Source organism: Podarcis liolepis, assembly GCF_965112155.1.
Source record: "Podarcis liolepis genome assembly, chromosome: 6".
Taxonomy (NCBI): Eukaryota; Metazoa; Chordata; class Lepidosauria; order Squamata; family Lacertidae; genus Podarcis; species Podarcis liolepis.
Window position 1 is genome coordinate 33,846,156 of NC_139559.1, and position 16,531 is coordinate 33,862,686.

General features: G+C 41.9%; 1 protein-coding gene and 1 long non-coding RNA gene across 16 annotated transcripts in view; one reads left to right on the plus strand and one right to left on the minus strand.

Annotated features, from left to right (window-relative positions):
* Positions 1 to 1,299: 1,299 nt before the first annotated feature.
* On the plus strand, positions 1,300 to 16,446 carry LOC310709259. Its single transcript, XR_014527430.1, has 3 exons — positions 1,300 to 1,422; positions 4,837 to 4,954; positions 16,379 to 16,446. It is a non-coding gene; the product is annotated as an uncharacterized lncRNA (long non-coding RNA).
* The window catches only part of IGFN1 (immunoglobulin like and fibronectin type III domain containing 1), a 46,267-nt gene continuing 35,388 nt past the window's right edge, over positions 5,653 to 16,531 (minus strand). For all 15 annotated transcript variants that reach the window (XM_083508502.1, XM_083508501.1, XM_083508495.1 and 12 more), the window contains 7 exons: positions 16,398 to 16,526; positions 15,293 to 15,595; positions 13,863 to 13,951; positions 12,655 to 12,850; positions 11,267 to 11,566; positions 10,150 to 10,476; positions 5,653 to 9,023 (listed from right to left, as the gene is read on the minus strand). In XM_083508502.1, the coding sequence (XP_083364628.1) occupies positions 9,010 to 9,023; positions 10,150 to 10,476; positions 11,267 to 11,566; positions 12,655 to 12,850; positions 13,863 to 13,951; positions 15,293 to 15,595; positions 16,398 to 16,526 (1,358 nt within the window). In that variant the 3' untranslated portion in view covers positions 5,653 to 9,009. The remainder of the gene's footprint in view (positions 9,024 to 10,149; positions 10,477 to 11,266; positions 11,567 to 12,654; positions 12,851 to 13,862; positions 13,952 to 15,292; positions 15,596 to 16,397; positions 16,527 to 16,531) is intronic.

Genomic DNA, 16,531 nt, shown 5'->3' on the forward strand with positions numbered 1-16,531 from the left:
TGGGGGGAAATGGATGGATAGGTGAACAGACCGATAGATCTGCTATACAGAATAAAGGTAATGTAACATGAACAGAAAAGAAATAACAATAATCTATATTCACTTAATACAATTAATACTTAAAATATAAATGAGAAAAGGTACAGCAACAGCAACACAGAAAACAACATGGTTCATAGTATCAGGATATTATTCCAGAAGTTGATCAACAAAAAACATTTTCCTGTAAACTTACCTGAGACTTTCAGTAACTCCTTGTATAATATTGTCAGTAAGCTATCACCCTTATTTTTAAAGTCATTAGAAATCAGAGTGATTTGTGAAATTTTCCAGTGATAACAATAATAGATATTTATTTGACAAACGAATGTTTAAATCTCGCTCTGTAGGAGGCCAAACAATACCTTACCAATATATTCTTGTTCTTCTTCTACTGTTTGGTCAGCTTTATGCCAATCATAAAGAAAAGCCAATTTCACTAGTACATGATAATACCAGGTGATGTTTGGGAACTCAAAACCCTCCTCTTAAATGTTTATAAGAAAACATTCTAGCTGAGAGGCTTATTTAACTAATGACATTCATAATAATCTCTTGTCATTGATTCTGGAAGTGTTTGATCCACACCTAGGGGTGCCTGAAAGTTATAGTATTGACATTCTAGAGCCACATTTCCCCCTTGATAATAGCTATGAACCACAATATTATGAATTGTATTGAGGTAAGCTTTATTCAGAGGAGACCCATTGAAATGAATGGACCTAAGTTAATCATTTCAATGTGTCTACTCTAAGTAAAAGGGACGCGGGTGGCGCTGTGGGTAAAACCTCAGCGCCTAGGACCTGCCGATCGCATGGTCGGCGGTTTGAATCCCCGCGGCGGGGTGTGCTCCCGTCGCTTGGTCCCAGCGCCTGCCAACCTAGCAGTTTGAAAGCACCCCCGGGTGCAAGTAGATAAATAGGGACCGCTTACCAGCGGGAAGGTAAATGACGTTCCGTGTGCTGCGCTGGCTCGCCAGATGCAGCTTGTCACGCTGGCCACCTGACCCCAGAAGTGTCTGCGGACAGCGCTGGCTCCCGGCCTACAGAGTGAGATGAGCGCACAACCCTAGAGTCTGGCAAGACTGGCCCGTACGGGCAGGGGTACCTTTACCTTTTTACTCTAAGTAAAAGTTAGTAGACTACAACCCTATGTTACTGTTTTCTCGTTTGGTTATAACCCAGTTTCTCTGCTTGCTGCGAAGCAAGTGCCTGCATGTCTGGTTGTGCCTTGCATAATCTTGCAACAATGTGAGCAGCAGTCATTGCCATGAAAGATACCCTACGCTGGAATTCTTGCAGTGAGACTACTTGATACATTCCCCAGGGAATCTAAGGCCTTGCTCAGTCACCTCCTTTATTCCACTGGAACCAAGGCGTTCAGGTCTGTTATTTGATTCTTTTATGTTACATTTATGGGGAATCTCCTCACTTCCTTGCCCACAGCATTCTCTTCTCAAATCAAAGGCAGCTTGTCCTCTGCTTGCTGCAATTGAGCAATACAGTCCTCCTGGGAAATCTCTGTGGCTTTCAGGTATTATTAGACAAGTCATGTGAAAGCAGCTCCTCGGGAATTGCCACATCTGCGCTTGCATGTTATATTCTGCCCCGTCCATGTTCTGATCTCAGCTGCCTGTAAATTAGGCTTTGCTAATGGCTTTGTTCTCTTTGCCGTACAGGCAGTCAATGACTGCGAAAGCCACTCAATGCCACACTAAGCAACACGAGAGGAAAACTTTCGTCAGACTTAGGCGTGGCTGTGACATCCACCCAATTTGTCATGAGCTTGGTAGGAGCAGAGAGAGCAAGGAAATAGGATTTTGGTAGAAGGCCAATATGGGCCCCATCTGCACCATACATTTAAAGCAGTATCACACCACTTTGAACAGTCTATAGTTTGTGAAGGGTACTAAGAGTTGTTAGGAGACCCCTATCCACCTCACAGAGCTTTAGTTGTCAGAGTGGTTAACAGCCAATCCCTCTTCCCAGGGAACTCTGGGAATTGTGGCTCTGTAAGAGGAACAGGGGGCTTCCTAACAACTCTCAACCCCATTAGTAAACTATGGTTTCCAAGATTTGTTTGGTGGAAATCATGGCTATTTAAAGCGGTATGATACTGCTTTAATTGCACAGTCCAGATGAGGCCGTGCTGCTTCGGTTCAAGTTGGTTCCACACCAGCTCACAGTTTTTGTGGCACGCTGACTTCATACTACTGTGCAAGACAGATGATACCTTGGAGCTGACAACATTTGGGCCCTATCTTTATTGTCCAAAACCTGCACAACTTTGAGGACTCAGTTGTAGGATGTATTTAATTCCTAAAAAATCTGTAAATTCAAAAATGTATACCCCTTTCTCCTAGCTTATGGAAGACAACAAACCAATATTAATTATTACGCAGAGCAGTATCAGTGTTCTGGTGGTTGTGATGGTTGTTTACATGACCTACCCAAGTAGGGGACAGCACAATCATCTTGCCTAAATTGTATACACAATGCTTATTCCAAACTAGAACTGTGAAATGACTTGAAGTTGGGCAAGTTAGGCTTCCCCACCAAAAATGTGTCATTTTAAAGTAGGAAACCAAGAGCCACACATACGGGGCTAAAGAAAGGATAAGGAGCTGGACTGGCTTTTGCTCTTGATTAAGGTACCAATCCTGGTACTCTTGTTACTGACAGTGATGTTTCTTTTTAAGCTGGTGCTGCAAGATATTACACCATGTCTGGAATGTATCACCTTATTTGCAATACCCTTTCTCGGGAACTAATGACCAAGAGCACCAGGAGAAGAATGACCTTGGGGGAGCTTTGAGACAACCTGCGATTGAGCACGGCACACATTTCTCTATAACAAGGCATAAGTAAAAGCCAGAGGTTCTGAAGAGTGTTTTCTGATGTCAGCAAATATTTTAAGAAGATGCCAGGAAGACATTATACCAGCCTAAGCTCCTTGGTTTAGAGCAGCATCTGCAAATGTTCCCCGTAGGAAGCAACAAAACGAGGTAACTCCCATTGCAGCAAGGAATGCATGAGATGCCCCACCCCATGCTTTTATATAATCACCACTCATATCTTGCAGGAAGACTATCAGACTTTAACATTATGCTAACTTGATAATATATCACACCATATATTGTTATGGCATATAATATCACTGAGTGTTGAAAATATTTGAACAATAAACAAGCAGGCAGGCAGGGTGGACCCTTCATGTATAGCTTTGGTCCTTAGTATTCTAAAGCGGCATCTTGAGTCTCACATTGGTGGAAACAGGGGAGCTGGATCCTCCAATCAGGCATGGCCACTTGGGGCTGGGCACACTTCTAGAGGAAGAGTTTTGACCCCAGCCCCATGGCAGGTCAGTACGTGAGCAGAAGGCTACCGGCTCCTTTCAACAATCCAAGATGTTGTAAGCAAAAGGTCAGAACTGGGAGAGGTTTCCAATCTACTCCTGGTAGATAGAAAGGGGAGTGTTCTGTCTGGGAGCATGAAGAATATTTGAATGTGGCAGATAAAAAATGGAGAAGTTACATAGTATTTTTTAATTTTATTTTTTTGAATAAGATTATGAAGAAGAAGGTGCTTTATTCCCAGGCTTTTCTCCACACTAGTCTCCCAAGTCAAGGTAGTGACAGGCTGAAAGGTGTGGGGAGGGGCAGAGAAACAAGGCTGGGTTTGCAATAATGAGAGCCAACGCCCAGCTTCTGAGCTGGAATGTTGGCATGAATGCCAAGAGCAATATTTTCCCCTCTCCCATAGGAATAACACATTGGTCTCAATTTTGGGATGTGCTCCTTTTCAAAAGGAACTGGGGAAATTCCCAGAATGTGTTCACCTGCTTTCTGTAACTAGCCTCAGAGACCCAACCGTTTAGGGTGGAAGCTGAGCGCGAGAATTGTTCTGAGAACTGCTGCAACGATTGTTTTCCTCTCCGCCCAACCAAAGTGTTTGTAGGGAAGAGTTCTGTTGCTTCTCTCCTTGTGGCTGGCTTCCTCTTGCCTGGCTGAGCATGTCCTGATTCAGGGTGAAACAGAACTCACGTGGCTGCCTTGTGACACAACCTCTTGCCGATTTTATAGGATTGGCATTAGAACTTTAATTAGCTGTTTGCAAAGTGCTTGAGAATGGCCAGATGAAAGGGCAGTGTTCTGTATCCATCAAGCAGAGCATTTTGGCTGATGAGATCAAAGATGGGAAGGAAAGTGGTGTCAGAAGGGAGTTGCTCCTGAAGCAGGCTTTTGTCTTGCAGTGTTGCATGGATGGAAGAAACAAGAGGACTCATAGAGGCATCTTGGGTGGAGAATTAATTAGGAAGGATGAGGAAATTCTGCAGTCCAAGGTGGCTGTGCTGGATAACCAGCTAGCAACTGCCTAGTTCTATCCCTTGAAAATCCCCTCTTTTCTCAAATAAAAGCACTAACCCCAAGTCCAGCCTTTTACAACCTGGTGCCTTTTAGGTGTTTTGTACTATGGTTCCCACCCGCATTGGGCAGCATGGCTAATGATCAAGGGTGATGGGTCTTGTAGTAGTCCACAATCTGGAGGGCACCAGGATGGGGATAGCTGCCATAGTCCAAACACTGGGTTTAGCACATCATTTCCTGGCAGTCTTCACTTGCCCTTCAACATCACAGAGATGAGAAATTAGTGCACTGGTTTCATGTTATACAAACGAGAGAGTAAAAATAGAACAGAAAGCAAGCTGACTGCATGACTTGCTTGCAGGAGATCTAGTAGTATATCCTGAATTAAGACTTCTGGACTATTAAGACTTTTGGACTACTTGACTATGCAGGCAACCCCAGACCAAAGCAGCTGCTACCTTTCATGGCTTTTAAGAGCTGAAATGGCCATATGGTTGTGTGGAGGTTCTCCAGTATAAAGGGAAATGACCTGACATAGACCTGGAGCAGGTATGTTCTCTCTTTAAACCATAACTTTACAGATTTGCAAATGGGAATATTAAGATCATTTACTGAAAATTTTGTACAACATAGCAAATGTTACATTTGATCCAGCTTACATAGACTGAAGCTGGCGTAAAGGACCATTTTGCATATTCCATGGTGGCAAACCTGTCTTTGCCTCCTAAAGGCTCAGTTATTGGGAATCTGTGGTGAAACCCAACTGAATGCATAAGGGGGAATGCATAAAATACATGCATTTCTTAGTCAGGGTTCCTACTTCACTCCAGCAAGGCTATTTTTACAAAACTATTTGCCTTTCTAACTAAATGTTAAAAGTTGCAGTTTAATTGGCTGGATATATTCAGTGTATTTTGCAAATTGAGCCTATGCAGTCAGAAGTAAGCACCACTGAGTTTAACGGAGCTTACTCTCTTGGGAAACTTTGCACAGGGTTATAGATTTACTGAACCTTTTAAATTGGGTATTATGCTATATACTCCCCCTCCACTCTCTCTGTGGAATCCTCAAAGCTGTCTGCATTTTTGGACTCCCTTTTTGGCTATGGGAGCAGCTCCTGTACTTTAGAATTTACCGCTACTGCACTGGCCAGTCTGGATGAGTGATAAAAAGGGAGCTTTCCCCTTCCTCCTTGAAAGATGAGAAGGACCAAGTTCTGTCAGAGCAGGGTAAGTAATAAGCACAAACACATTTGGTTGATTTTTATTGCTGTGGCTCACTGCTGGTCAAGTTAAAATGGGTAAATTGTCATTTAATTAAATGAATTGACATGCAAACAACAGGCAACAAGTTAGCCAGCGTATAATCAACGGCTAAGGAATTTTAATTTTTCATCTGTGAGAAAGACAGTAGTTCTAGTACATAGCCATCACACTTTTAGCAAAAAATGACTGCTCCCTGTGGAACTGTGTGGATACTGCTGCCAGCAATGCAACCAATTTGCATGTACTTCTGCTACACCAAGCCCACCGAGACAGACATGATATAATGCAAATTTGCTTGTTAAGGGGTATTAATTTCTGATAGCATGCTCACCAATACTATCACAACAAAAAGAACACCTGCAGCTGCTCCAGAAGCATGATTGTGGTATTTTTATTAAACAAAATGGGTGGAAATGACTTCTACACGTGTGTGCCTGTGTTATGTTGTAGAAACACTAAACATGAAAAGCCACAGGCTTTAATGTAGTAGATGTGCAGATGTAGTCTGAGTTCATCCCTTCCTGTTTTTGCTAACTCCCTCACCAGCGTCCTTGCATTTTTCTCATTCACATCCACTGGTTAATAATTTAAAGACAAGAAAGCCTCAACGAGAAAAGACATTTGCTTATGATCTCAACCATATACTTTTTCTTCCCCACACCAAGTTTATTGAAGTCAGTTTTGACATTTCATGTTGATTCTAGTCTTACAAAAACTTTATTATGACCATCTAAAGTTGGTTACAGTGCACATCTGATTTTTTAAAAAAATAAATAAATGCCTTAGCTGAAGTTTTTCATCTGTTTATGCATCCAGGAACAGGCTTTCCGTTCCCACTAAAAAAAAAAATGAACAGGAGAAGCAAACCACTGTCATGACTTACTCATTTTTTCAGTAGAGAAAACAACTAACATCAGAAACGCCAGTTTCTGGCTGCTGCATATGGCCAGTATTACTGCACTTAGAATGAGTCCCCCTAGTGGGGAAATTTGGATTCTTTTCCTTCCTGGTTACATCTCTGCTAGGGATGCCAAAGGGTGGATGTTTTAACTTTTCAGATACGTGACTGCCTTTTAGTCAGTTTGAATTTACCGTATGTATTTTGCATACTTCTGTTGTACTGATGTGACACCTTGAGACCCTTATGGTGTAAGGAATCAAAATAATAACACAGCCTGGGTTACGTTTTGAAGCAGGAAGATTTATAATCAGTCCTACCTTTTCTAAAAAAACACTTGGGAGTCTGCATGTTTTTGTTCTGTTAGTGAAACTCAAGTGCTGAGATACAACAACGATGAGTTGATAAACTAATGTACTAATACCCTGAATGGGCATAATGGGCAGAGAAGCAGCACTGAAACACGCAGGCTTTGTTCAATACCATATTGACCCATATATAGCCCACACTGCTCCCTCCCCCCGCCCCCAAAACCTGGCTTGTATGAAATATGTGTGCAGCCTATATTTGCGTCAATATGGTAACTATTATTCAAGAAGGACCATAGCTCAGTGGTTTATAGGGTCCCAAGTTCACTCCTTGAGATCTCCAGTTAAAGGGTTTTAGGTAGTTGTGTTGGGAAAGATCCCTCCCTCCGTGAGGGCTGCTGCCAGTCCAAGTATTCAGTACAGGGCTAAAAAAGATGATCCAGCCGTTTGAGTTCCTGACGATGCTGGTTGTTTATTTAAGTCGTGTTTATTCAGGTTCAATATTAAGTTTTCACTTGCCTTTGGCCCATAAAGTGCAGTTCCTTGGTAGGGAAAATGCTGAAACAAATGAAAACCTTGCACACAGACTCTTGTGCACAAGACGGCAATAGTCTAAGGCCACAATAGCCCCCCCCACCTTCTCCCTGCCCCCACCCAGGCGATCCAATATTATCACTTAGCAATACAATTAGCATTAAGGATCCAATGTGATACCTGTGTATATTAATCACTTCATATCTGCTTTTCGAACATCAATCATTCAGTGTGCTTTCACTAGACTTTGGTGGTTCTGACATCTCATAGAAAATCCACTAAAATAATGGAAATTCTGTCTTGGAGAAATTCAGCAACAGATATGTCCTTGGTTAATTCTGAGTGCAGACAAAGATTTGGATATTATTCCCTAGAGATGTCTTGTGACATGTCAGTTAAATCTGTCACTACAATACTTTTGCTAAAGAGTCCATCTGCTACTGAACTTGCATTTGACTTATATTTGCATTTGACTTTTTCTGGACTTTCCTTATATTGCCTTACTAAACATCTTTTGCTGTTCTTGATTAGGAAACTGTTAACTGAATACTTTTTAAAAAATAATAATAGCAAGCTATTTTTCACAGCGTAAGTGAAAAACACAGAGGGCAGATATCTTTGGCAGAGGCCTCATTTCATTGAGACATTTTGAAAAGTATGAGGCTGAAACTCAGTGTTGAGCAAACACAAAAGTATAGTCTTGCTTTGATTCTTGTTGATGAGGCAATTGCTGTAGGCCCAGGAAAAAAACTTATCTTAAAACAAACTTTTCTGTTTCAAGGTTAAACTAATCTTGTTCAAGCTTCCATCTTCAATCCTATGAATACTGAATAGGTGGCATTGTCCCACTTCAATTCTTTGTTAAGCTTTCTAAAATTATAGTTGGTTAAAACCCAAATGATGCTTGAAATTAGTAAGACATCTCATACATAAAATTTGGTGTTCTTGACAGAAGGATCCCAACTAGTTATAAACTCTTCTACTCCCAATACATTAATAAAGCTCATGTTCTAATACAGCCACTGCGGGCACAGCCAAGCTATTTGAAATTCATTTGCCAAGGGGCTGGTTCCAAGTATTTTCTCTCACAATATCTTTATCCTACAAATAAACAATCTCAGCTACAGCCCAGTGGATATGAATATAAAATCCATCATTACTTCAGGACTATCTTTCCTTGTCATGAGGTTCAGAGGGGTAGCCATGTTAGCCAGATGCAGCAGAAACAAAACAGAAAGTCCTGTGGTACCTTAAAGACCAATAAATTCGTTGTGAGGATGATGACTGTGGTGGATCACAACAACTTTACTTCCATTAAAGTTATCATATTTCCATTAAAGTCTCAGATAAGTATACTGGGATTCTGCTCTTTGAAGGACCATTGGACAGAATTGCATACGTGTTTTCAAAGGGCTTTCCTGTTACGGAAAACTGTAAAGAAAAGAACAGTTGCTGTTTTGACCTCACTTGCCTCACCAGATAGAATCTTCAGGCTGCTTAACAGAACAGTAAATATGTATTTTTCAGTAATGGTGTCTGTTTTACAGGAAAACGTTGTCACGCCACAGACGGTGCAAAGCTGGTTCCATGCAGACCATTCTAAAAAGCAGGTTCTTCCACAGGAAAAAAGAGGAGAGAGAAAGAGACACATCACTTGACATTTCTAGATTTTATATGATTAAAAGTGGAAAGTGCACAGAAAGGAATTGCATAGATTAGTTAAAGTCCACTGATTTATTTTTTAAAAAATAGGATGTAGCCTATAAATTGCCTTAACATAAGACATGTACACTGATCATCCTAGGAATTAGGACACATACACAAGCAAATATGTTTGGTATGTATGGGGTTGGGGTGGGGGACAAGTATACGAAGACTATTCCATGTATTATTGACTTGCAGGTGCAGGAACTTTATCTTGTATTTTGCAGCTGTAAGCAACCAATAGAACAGTCTGCATTATTGGGGGAAGTCAAAAGGAACTATGAAGGCACAGAATGAAGAAAGAAAACATTGCATTGAATCCAATGAAGTCACTTTCCTTTCCTGAATGCAACCTCACCTTAAATGCTTTGGAGAGTTGGGGTAGCCTGAGCCTGAGCAGATTTACGGGGTAATTGGGGCATATGGGGGAGGAGAGGGAGGGGAAGTGCTGTTGCCTAGGTGGAGGTTGTTCTGCTCACACAATGGCTTCATTGGAATGGTGCCCATTGTGACCTTCATGTCTTGGTTTGAAAAATCTTCCAATTTCCTACTTATGTTCTCGTCCCAGCTGTCATCCACTCCCCGTCTTCTGCTATTATTGGGTGAAATCTAATTTCTGCAGGACTGTGGCACAATTCTCAGAAAGACTCATGATGAGGGAAGGTCACAGGCTCTCATCAAAGGACCTTTTGTCTCATGGGAAGTTTCACTGTGAGGCAATCAACCAAGCAGAGACAGAACAGCAATTGAACAAAACTAATTGCTGAAGCTGGATAGTTTCCTGTTGTTGGGTCAGGATTTGCCAGGGTGCTTTTAAACACCCTGTCCACACCTTAAAAAGTATTGCCACCATAGAATTAATAGCTGAAATCAGGGAAGGGCTCTAGTTTGGACCAATAATATACAGTACCAATATATAGGGTGGCAAAATGCCCCAAGGCCAGACATTAAATGCTTATTTGCTTCATAGAGGTATACCGAGTGACTGGGATATGGGCTAAGCATGCCACACCCCACCCACTCTTTAGTCCTTACCTTTTATGGTGACTTCAGCTTTGCTGACTGCTTGGCCTAGTTCATTGATGGCCACCACCTTGTACTGGCCTCCATCTGATGCTGTGACTCCTAGGATCACAAGAGAGCAGACCCCAAAGTCATTTTTGCTGAAGAAGGTAGGATCCTGAGAGATATTCTTGCCATCTTTATACCACATTACTTGAGGGACTGGATATCCAGTCACAGCACAACTCATGTGACAGTCAAATCCTAGAGTTACCACATGAGGTCTCAATGGGACAAGGAATCTTGGAGGCTGACATTGGTTGATCCCCTTGTATTTTGGGCTTCTGACTGCAAATTTACCTGTAAGATGCACAAAATGCTGAGTTAAGAGAATGACCATCACACAGTATACTTAACATTCATGTCTCATATGAAACTGGCAATATTGGCTAAAAACGGGGAGGATGCAGTAGTTTCTTTGGCAAAGTTCTGAGGTTCTACCAATAAAAAGCCAACAAGTTTGTTGACACTTTCTGCATGGTACGCAGAACACAATGACCAGAAACTTTCCCAAATGACCTCAGACACATGGAAATGCCATTATTTGACCGTGCCTACAGTTCAGGTCTGCACCTTTCCATTTGGCTTTAGTGTATACTGAGACAGGTCATTGTCCATCTAGTTCCATATTGTCTCCATTGCCATGCAGTAGCTCTCTAGGGCAGGAATAGCCAACTAGGTGCCCTCTAGGTATTGTGGTCTACAACTGCCATTATTCCTGGCCAGTGGACATGCTGGATGGGGCTGATGGGACTGAGAGTCTGAAACATCTGGAGTGAAAAATGCTGGCTAATGGGTTCTAGAGTTTCAGGCAAGAGTCTTTACCAGCCCTAATATGTCAGAGATTGAAACTGAGAGCTTCTGCCTTCAATGCAGGGCTTTTTTTTCATTGGGAACTCACTGGAACCAATTTCTGGCACCTCTCAGGTGAGTGCCATTGCCATTATAAGAAAACAAGGTGAGTTCTGGCACTTCTTTTTCTAGAAAAAGCTTCAAATGCTTCAAAGCATCACTTTATTTATCTATATGATACAGTGAATACACAGAGAGTGAACCAACAAGTACTGGTTTGCTTTCAAAGCCTGTTTACCCTTTTCCCTGTGAATGATCCAGGGTTGCACTGTTTCAGAGGGCTCGCTGATTCCCATGCAATTCTTTGCCTGAACTCTGAAGTAGTATTCCCGGCCTGGGACAAAATTTGAGACAGTGCACTTGTTGGTGTAAATCAGGTCAGACACCAGTTGCCAAGATCCTTTGTAGGAGTCACGTCTCATGACCATATAATTCAGGGTGCCCTCTCTCTTCTCTGTTGGTGAGGGCTCCCAAATCAGAGTCACCGTGTCAGGGACCTTCTCAATTAGCTGTATAGGACCAGGAGATTCTGGGACATCTGCAAAGTGAAAATAAATAAAATCAGAAGGCAGAGCCAGAATTTTAAGATGGTGCGGTATAATAAGGTACAAGATTATTGAAAAGAGGAAATCATGCCCATAGAATTTAGTCACTCGTGCTGATGGTCATCCCTGATACAGTTAAGTGAAGAAAAATGTGTATTGCAAACCTCATTTTAAGCTTGATATCTGCTGCAATTACACTGCTGAAATGGATAAAGTGGACTGAGATGGGTAACCAAGAGCTCGTTTTTGTATAGATGGCCTATGAAGTCCATTTAGTTCTGGTGCTCAAAACAAATTCCTGAGCTTAAAATTCTTTCCTTGAAGTATTGCAAGTCTTTTACACCAGGCTCTAGTTTGGATTCTAGTAAAAAAACAACAACCCGAAAGGAGATCCCGCAATCCTGAAGTCTGTCCAAATCTACCCTAGTTTTTTCCAGGCCAGTTTGCCTATGTAGTCTAGCTGACAAACTACTTTCAGATGACCTAAACTACTGGCTACAACCAGCTACTGTCATCATCTTCTTGTTGTTGTTAGTTAGTTAGTTAATGGTCAGCCTTGTTAAAAGTGAGGCATATAATTACCTCAAAGTTTTCACAATGCTATTGTTAGTCTTAATATGCTGCCCACCCTAAGCTGCAGAGGTAAGGAGGGCTCAGCATTTCATTTAAAAGGAATAAAAGCCAGGCAACACTAGCTTGGAGCTTGCTTGTGGAAGGAAGCCAGCTTTCACCCTCTTTGTCTCCCAGACAGAAATGCCCGTTGACAGTTGGTACAGCCATTTTTTGTAAACTGTAAATGGAGGGGCTGACAGACTGTGATGCTTGCAGCTGGTGTCTTATTCCATTGCTGACAGTTGCCCATGAAGGACTCCTATGACATGTGATCCATGGTCCTTTTTTGGCATTGCTAAATATGCTGACTTGTGACCTTTCAATGCCCCCATGGGCTGTATCTCCCCTCATGGACAATAGACACCTGTCTAGCTGAAGGATTATAGAGAGTATGGTATTGAACGAATTTTCCAAAAAAGGGAATTCGAATGCAGATTGCGCATTTGGAAACGCCTTGCATGGTCCTTACCTAGAACTTGGACTAGGAAGCTGAAAGTCTCTTTATTTCCACGCTCAGTTTGGAGGGTGATGCTATAATGGCCACTGTCAGAAAAGTCAGCTCCTGGGATGATGAGTTGGCTCAGGCCTTCTCTAGTAGCTATTGTGGCTTTTGCGGGCAGAGTAAGACCATCCTTTAGCCAAACCACTTCAAGAGGTGGGGAAGCCTGGTGAACAGAAAAGAGATAGTAAAACTTTTGTAACTGGGCTGTGGAAGAATTCAGTTTTTGCAAATTCTGGTATAAACTATCCAGACACAAACCTCCTGGACTAATGTGTAGGTCAGAACATAGTTATTTTTCAGATTTTGTGCTAAACTGAATTTTGCAATGCACTTTTTGGCTCAAAAATGTATCAAAATCCATTTGAAATGGATATTTTGAGATAAAATACATCTAGAAATGTGTATTGTGTGAGAAAATGCATTCAAATATACAATTTTAAATATATATTTAAGATGTGAATCTTCATGTAGATTTAAAAAAAAAAAATCAATGGGAGAATGGGAGGAAACAGATTTATGAACAAACACATGCAAACATGACATAGATGAGAATCAGCCTGAGCCATTATCCCTATTTTTCAGCTTCTGTTTTGACTTGAAATGTTCATTTTGGGCTTCTCAGAAGTACGTAAAGAAAAGAAGTGCTGGGGGGGGGGGGATGAAAAGTGTCGGAACTGTATTCCAGCTGAAAAAAGAAGAAGCACTAAGTAACAAATACTGTGTACATAGGACAGCGATGGACAACTTCTGTATTTCCAGAGACTACTTTATTTGCCATACAAAGATCTGAGGGCTGCACAAACTCATCATTTCATAATGAAGCTACTGTCCATCCAGTAGTAAGAATCTCAAAGCAGTGGACAACACATAGACATAGAATATATTATACAGTGCTATATTACATATTTCTGGCACACAAAATCAAAAAGAAAGATGCAATATTAAACTGTATCTCTTGTTTCTTACAACTTGAACACTACCCTCCTTGAATGAATCTGTAAGCTATATATTTATGAAAAGATGAATGTAAAGTCACACACACACACACACACAAAATGGTCCATGTTTGTTTAGCAAAATCTAGAATGCATCTTGTGCTCTTAGGTTTTTGACCAAAAAAAAAGCATGGGAATGAATTTTGTGAATGCTGCACTTCTCAGAAAGGCTATACTTACTTCAAAGGGAATGCGCACACGGATGGCATCCCCTGCTTTTACAATCATGAAGCTTTTGGTGGTGTCCTTTACCAAGAGTTTGGGAGGAACTAAAATGGGGGAAAATACATAAGTTAAAGACTTCACCTTGGATTATGAAATATGTTTGGCACTTTGCAAAAATATTGAATGCCTAGTAACACCATCCACTGCAAGTACTTTCAAGAAGCCCTGCTCAACCTGAGAATTTTGTTTCTATGACAGCAGGATCAGCTTCTACAAGTGATTTAACAACTGATTCTTGAGTTACTTTTAAGGTATGATTTATTGTAGAAGAACTGCAACTAAATAGATGGGACTTTTGCGCCTGCCAATTATTGGAGGGTTGTGTCTTTTCGCCACAGTTTGATTCAGCCATCTGCAATGGACTCCTTAGGCATGAAGCTCAATCCAAGCTTTCTCAGGTAGTCTCCTTCAGTTTCTCTTTTCATGAAATGCAGGAAGAGCTGTAGTTCAGGAGCAGAGCTTCTGCTTTGCATACAGAAGGTCCCAGGTTCAGTCCCCAGCATCTCCAGATAGTACTGGGAGAGCAACCTGTCCCAAACTGCCAATCAGTGGAGACAATACTGAGCTAGATAGATCCATGGTCTGAGACAGTATAAAGTAGCTTCCTATGTCCCTATGAACTGTCACTCCCCAGTCCTCACCACACCAGATTGGATGCAATAACATATTCTGGTACTCAGCTTTCTTTTTTCTTTGGGCTTCGTTTTCATTCTGATAATCTCAGCAGTTCCTCAGTATGTCCCCACCCCTATTACAGCTTTTGGTTTCTGTTTATAGTACAGTGGTACCTCGGTTTTCGAACATAATCCATTCCGGAAGACCATTCGACTCCCAAAACGTTTGAAAACTGAAGCATGCATTTCCAGAAGCATTTCCATCTAGAAAACTCAATACAGAAGCCGTGTGGCATGTTTGGCTTCCGATAATGGTTCAAAAACCAAAGCAGTTACTTCCAGGATTTTGGCATTCAGAAGGCGAAATGTTCGACTTCCGAGACATTTGAAAACTGAGGTACCACTGTATACCCTCTCAAGTTGCTGCTAGGGTCATTTCCTCAAATACATACGCCCTGAGAGATTACAAACACAAGACAACCAGCAATCACAACAGTGAATAGCACAATTCAATTATGTTTTTCTCTCCCCTCACCCTTTCATTTTTGTTTGTTTCTGAATTCCATTCATCGCCTTTTATTGCTTCCCTGGCCATCCCTCTAGTATTTCACTATGCAACTCTTCCTATGCAAGATCTGCCATCTATTCCCTATGGTTCATTCTCTACTGCTTTTCCCTGTCCCTAGTCTTCTACTCCTTGGGGAAGTCCAACAGATTTTAGTCTCTGTATACCATCAATCACCAAAGCAAAAGCTGGACATTATGACTCACCTGTGGGAGGTACAGCTTGGACACAAGTGTCCAGTTCGACGGGCTCGCCAAAACCACCATCATTGACTGCTCTCACTCGTAGGAAGTACATCTCCCTGGCTTTTAGCCCTCTAACTGTGTATGTAGTCATTGGGATTGGGAGGGAATTGCACTGGGTCCACTTCAGAGTGTCAGTGTGCCGCATCTCTATAATGTAGCCTTTGGCATGACTTTCTTCCTCTGCTTCTGGCTTCGTCCATGACAAAGAGATGCTGCAGTAGTCAGTACTGATCACTTTAAGATCTCTCACTGCACCTGGTGGTTCTGGAAAGGGGGTGATTCAAAATTCCAATCAGTTTATTTTGTCCTTGTTGTTCAGTTCTGCCTCCCTTGGTTTATCTTTGCTCCCTTACTTTTTGTAATGTGTTAGTGCAGAAGCATAATGTCATGACAAACCCCAGCCCTCTTTCTGGTAACTCTGGCAATCATTCCCTACCCTGTACCCAGTTCACTGGAAATTCTATACCATGCACTCTATAACAGACAGTAGAATTTGTGTATCAAATATATATTTATATACCGGCATCAAGAGTGGCTTGTTCTCCCTGCAGCGGTACTGCTGCTTATCTTGAGAAGGGGCAAGGTGGTGGCAAGATTGGGGCAAGTGCACCAGCAGAAATGCTAGGTCTTGGCTGCATTGTTGCTGTCCTGGCCCCATCATAGGGAGCAATAGTGACATCACTGCCTCACCCTGCTGGCGATGCCTGATTGGAACCCATACAGTTTTTATAGAATAACAACTAGAAATGTCATTATTTGGCCTGTTGTGTCCACCCTCCATGCATTTACTCATGGCCATTTCCTAGTGAATGTGGAGCTAGTGATTACTGCTGTCATTTGGGCTTTTCTCAAGCAAAGGGGACATTTTCCATTACTGAGAGGGGTAATTGAGTACCGCTGCCTGAAACCCATATCCCAATTTAAATGTGAATGATGGCACTCGGCAAACGATTTGTTGAGTGGATGAACACATCGAAACATTTTGTGCAACTTCTCTCTCTCCCCCCACCCTCCCCGCCTCTGGTTTTCCTGTGCCATGCCCAGTAGGATAGACTGAATCACTTACTCATGGGATCCCGAGCAAAAGCAGCTTCCGATGGGGCACTAACGTCACCTGCCCCTGCAGCATTAATGGCAGCCACCCGGAATTCATACAGCAGACCCTCCTTCAGGTCAGTCACTGTGTACTTCCTGTCTGCG